The sequence below is a fragment of the Anolis sagrei genome, chromosome 6 (assembly GCF_037176765.1).
Source record: "Anolis sagrei isolate rAnoSag1 chromosome 6, rAnoSag1.mat, whole genome shotgun sequence".
Taxonomy (NCBI): Eukaryota; Metazoa; Chordata; class Lepidosauria; order Squamata; family Dactyloidae; genus Anolis; species Anolis sagrei.
In genome coordinates, this window is record NC_090026.1 from 13,249,688 (window position 1) to 13,252,533 (window position 2,846).

Below are 2,846 nucleotides of genomic sequence, written 5' to 3' on the forward strand. Positions count from 1 at the left end.
CAATTATTATTGTTTTGTCGAAGGCTTTCATGGCTGGAATCACTGGATTGCTGTGAGTTTTCCGGCCTGTATGGCCATGTTCCAGAAGCATTCTCTCCTGTCGTTTCACCCACATCTATAGTAGGCACCCTCAGAGATTGTGAGGTATGTTGGAAACTAGGCAAGTGAGGTTTATATATCTGTGGAATGTCCAGGGTAGGAGAAAGAACTCTTGTCTGTTTGTGGCAAGTGTGAATGTTGCAATTGGTCACCTTGATTAGTATTGAATGGTCTTGCAACTTCTAAGCCTGGCTGGTTGCTGCCTGGAAATCCTTTGTTGGGAGGTGTTAGCTGGCCCTGTTTCCTGCCTGGATTTCCCCTGTTTTCTGAATGTTGTTCTTTATTTACTGTCCTGATTTTAAAGTTTTTAAATACTTGTAGCCAGATTTTGTTCATTATCATGGTCTCCTCCTTCCCGTTGAAATTGTCCACATGCTTGTGAATTTCAATGGCTTTTCTGTGTAGTCTGACATGGTGGTTGTGAGAGTGGTCCAGCATTCCTGTGTTCTCAAATAGTATACTGTGTCCAGTTTGGTTCATCAAGTGCTGCTATCACTGACTTCTCTGGTTGAGTTAGTCTGCAGCGCGTTTCATGTTCCTTGATTCGTGTTTGGTGCTGCTGAGTTTGGTGATCCCTATGCAGACTTGTCAGACTACACAGAGAAGCCATTGAAATCTACAAGCATGTGGACAATTTCAACAGGAAGGAGGAAACCATGAAAATGAACAAAATCTGGCTACCAGTATTTTAAAAACTCTAAAATCAAAACAGTAAATAAAGAACAACATTAAAAAAACAGGTGGATTCCAGACAGGAAACAATCAGGGTCAGCTAATACCTCCCAACAAAGGATTCCCCCAGGCAGTAACCAGCCAGGCTTTGAAGCGGCAAGGCCATTCAATTCTAATCAAGGTGGCCAATTGAAATATTCACACTCGCCTCAAGTTCTTTCTCCCACCCTGGACATTATTCCACAGATATATAAACACTAATTTTCTATATTCCAACAGACTTCACAACCTCTGAGGATGCCTGCCATAGATGTGGGTGAAACGTCAGGAGAATGCTTCTGGAACATGGCCAGACAGCCTGGAAAACTCACAGCATTATCATCATCATCATCATCATCATCATCATCATCATAATATTTATTTATTTATTTGCATTATTTCTACCCCGCTCATATCAGCCCGAAGGCGACTCAGAGTGGTGTACACAATCGGCACAATTCGATGTCATAAAAATACATACACTGATAACAAAAAGAACCATTATAGTGCAATTAGACATAAGACAGTGCATAATAACAATATTAAAAACTAAGAACTATATCCTCTCATTCAAGTCCTTATCCGTTCCATCGTATTGGGCCGTTCCTGGGTCATTTTCCAATTCAAGTTTGTCTATTTATTCAGAGGTTTCAAATGCTTGCTTGAAGAGCCAAGTTTTTACTCTTTTCCGAAAGGTCAGGAGGGAGGGGGCTGATCTAATATCCCTAGGCAGGGAGTTCCACAGCTGAGGGGCCACCACAGAGAAGGCCCTGTCTCTCGTCCCCGCCATCATCATCATCATCATCATCATCATCAACAACAACAACAACAACTTGCTAAATAGTGTTTACTGAGACCTGTAATGAGAGAACTTAATTTTCTTGATGTACTACCTTGTTAATGAACACAAATGGAGATCTTCAATTTGGGTAAATGAACCACATAAATCAAACAAAATACTGTACCCCAGTCCCAGATTCAAAATAAAGTGATGACAACCATACAAGTGAGCTGTTTGAGTTTTATTTATTTATTTGTACAGAGTTGTACCATTGTTTTTCCTTCTCTTGCATTGTTTACACTGAGCCTTTCATAAGCATCGAGTTCATAATTCTCCTCAGCAATCTGCTCATTGCCTCTTTGACCTGATCATTCCTCAGGCAATAGATCAATGGGTTCACAAAGGGTGTGATGGTAGCATAGAAGACCGTTATGGCCTTAGTGATCACAGTTGGGCTTTCTCCACCAGGAATTAGGTACATCCCTCCAACCGAGCCATAGAAAAGTGTCACCACCAAGAGGTGCATAGATATGGTGGAGAAGGCCTTTTTACGATTGCCTTGGTTGCAAGATTTCACCAAAGTGAAAATCACCTTGCCATATGAAAATACAACAAACAGGACATTGCTTACAAAAACAGCATGCATGATGATTCGACAGACCAGAGGGACATTTCCGACTGGAGGACAAGCCAAGGACAAGACTGGTCCGGGATCACACAAGAAATGGTCGATGATTTTGGATCCACAGAAGGATAACCTAGAGATCAGAGTCACTGGGAGAATGTAACCCAGGAAGCCAAGGATCCAACAAGTGGACACTAAAGCATAGCAGAATTTAGGGGACATGATTTGTGAGTAATGCAATGGGTGGCAGACGGCCAGGTACCGATCCAAAGCCATGGCCGAGAGGAAGAAGAATTCAGTGCTGCCCAAAGAGAACAGACTGTAGAACTGGAGCAAGCAGGCCTGGAAGGAGATGGTCCTATGAGAGGTAGTCAGGTCATAAAGCATTCGGGGCACGGTGGTGGTCACATAGCATATCTCCAGCCAGGAGAAATTGCTCAGCAGAGTGTACATGGGGAGCTGAGACAAGTGGGCATCCAGGAACACCAGTAGGATCACGATGATGTTCTCCACCAAAGTCAGCATGTAGAGAATGGCAAAGAAGACGAGAAGCAGGACTCGCTTCTGTGATGTGACTCCAAATCCCAGCAGGACAAACCCCTCAGTGGTGGTGCTGTTATCCATCGCCAT

The 2,846-nt window shown here is 43.1% G+C and overlaps 1 protein-coding gene across 1 annotated transcript; it reads right to left on the reverse strand.

The window, feature by feature from the left end:
- Positions 1–1,886: 1,886 nt before the first annotated feature.
- On the reverse strand, positions 1,887–2,846 carry LOC132779324 (olfactory receptor 11G2-like). Its single transcript, XM_060783017.2, has one exon. The coding sequence runs from the start codon at positions 2,844–2,846 to the stop codon at positions 1,887–1,889; it is 960 nt and encodes a 319-aa protein (XP_060639000.2).

Coding starts and splice junctions, on each gene's coding strand:
- LOC132779324 (XM_060783017.2), bottom strand. CDS start 2,846: ATGGCGATGGATAACAGCACCACCACTGAGGGGTTTGTCCTGCTGGGA.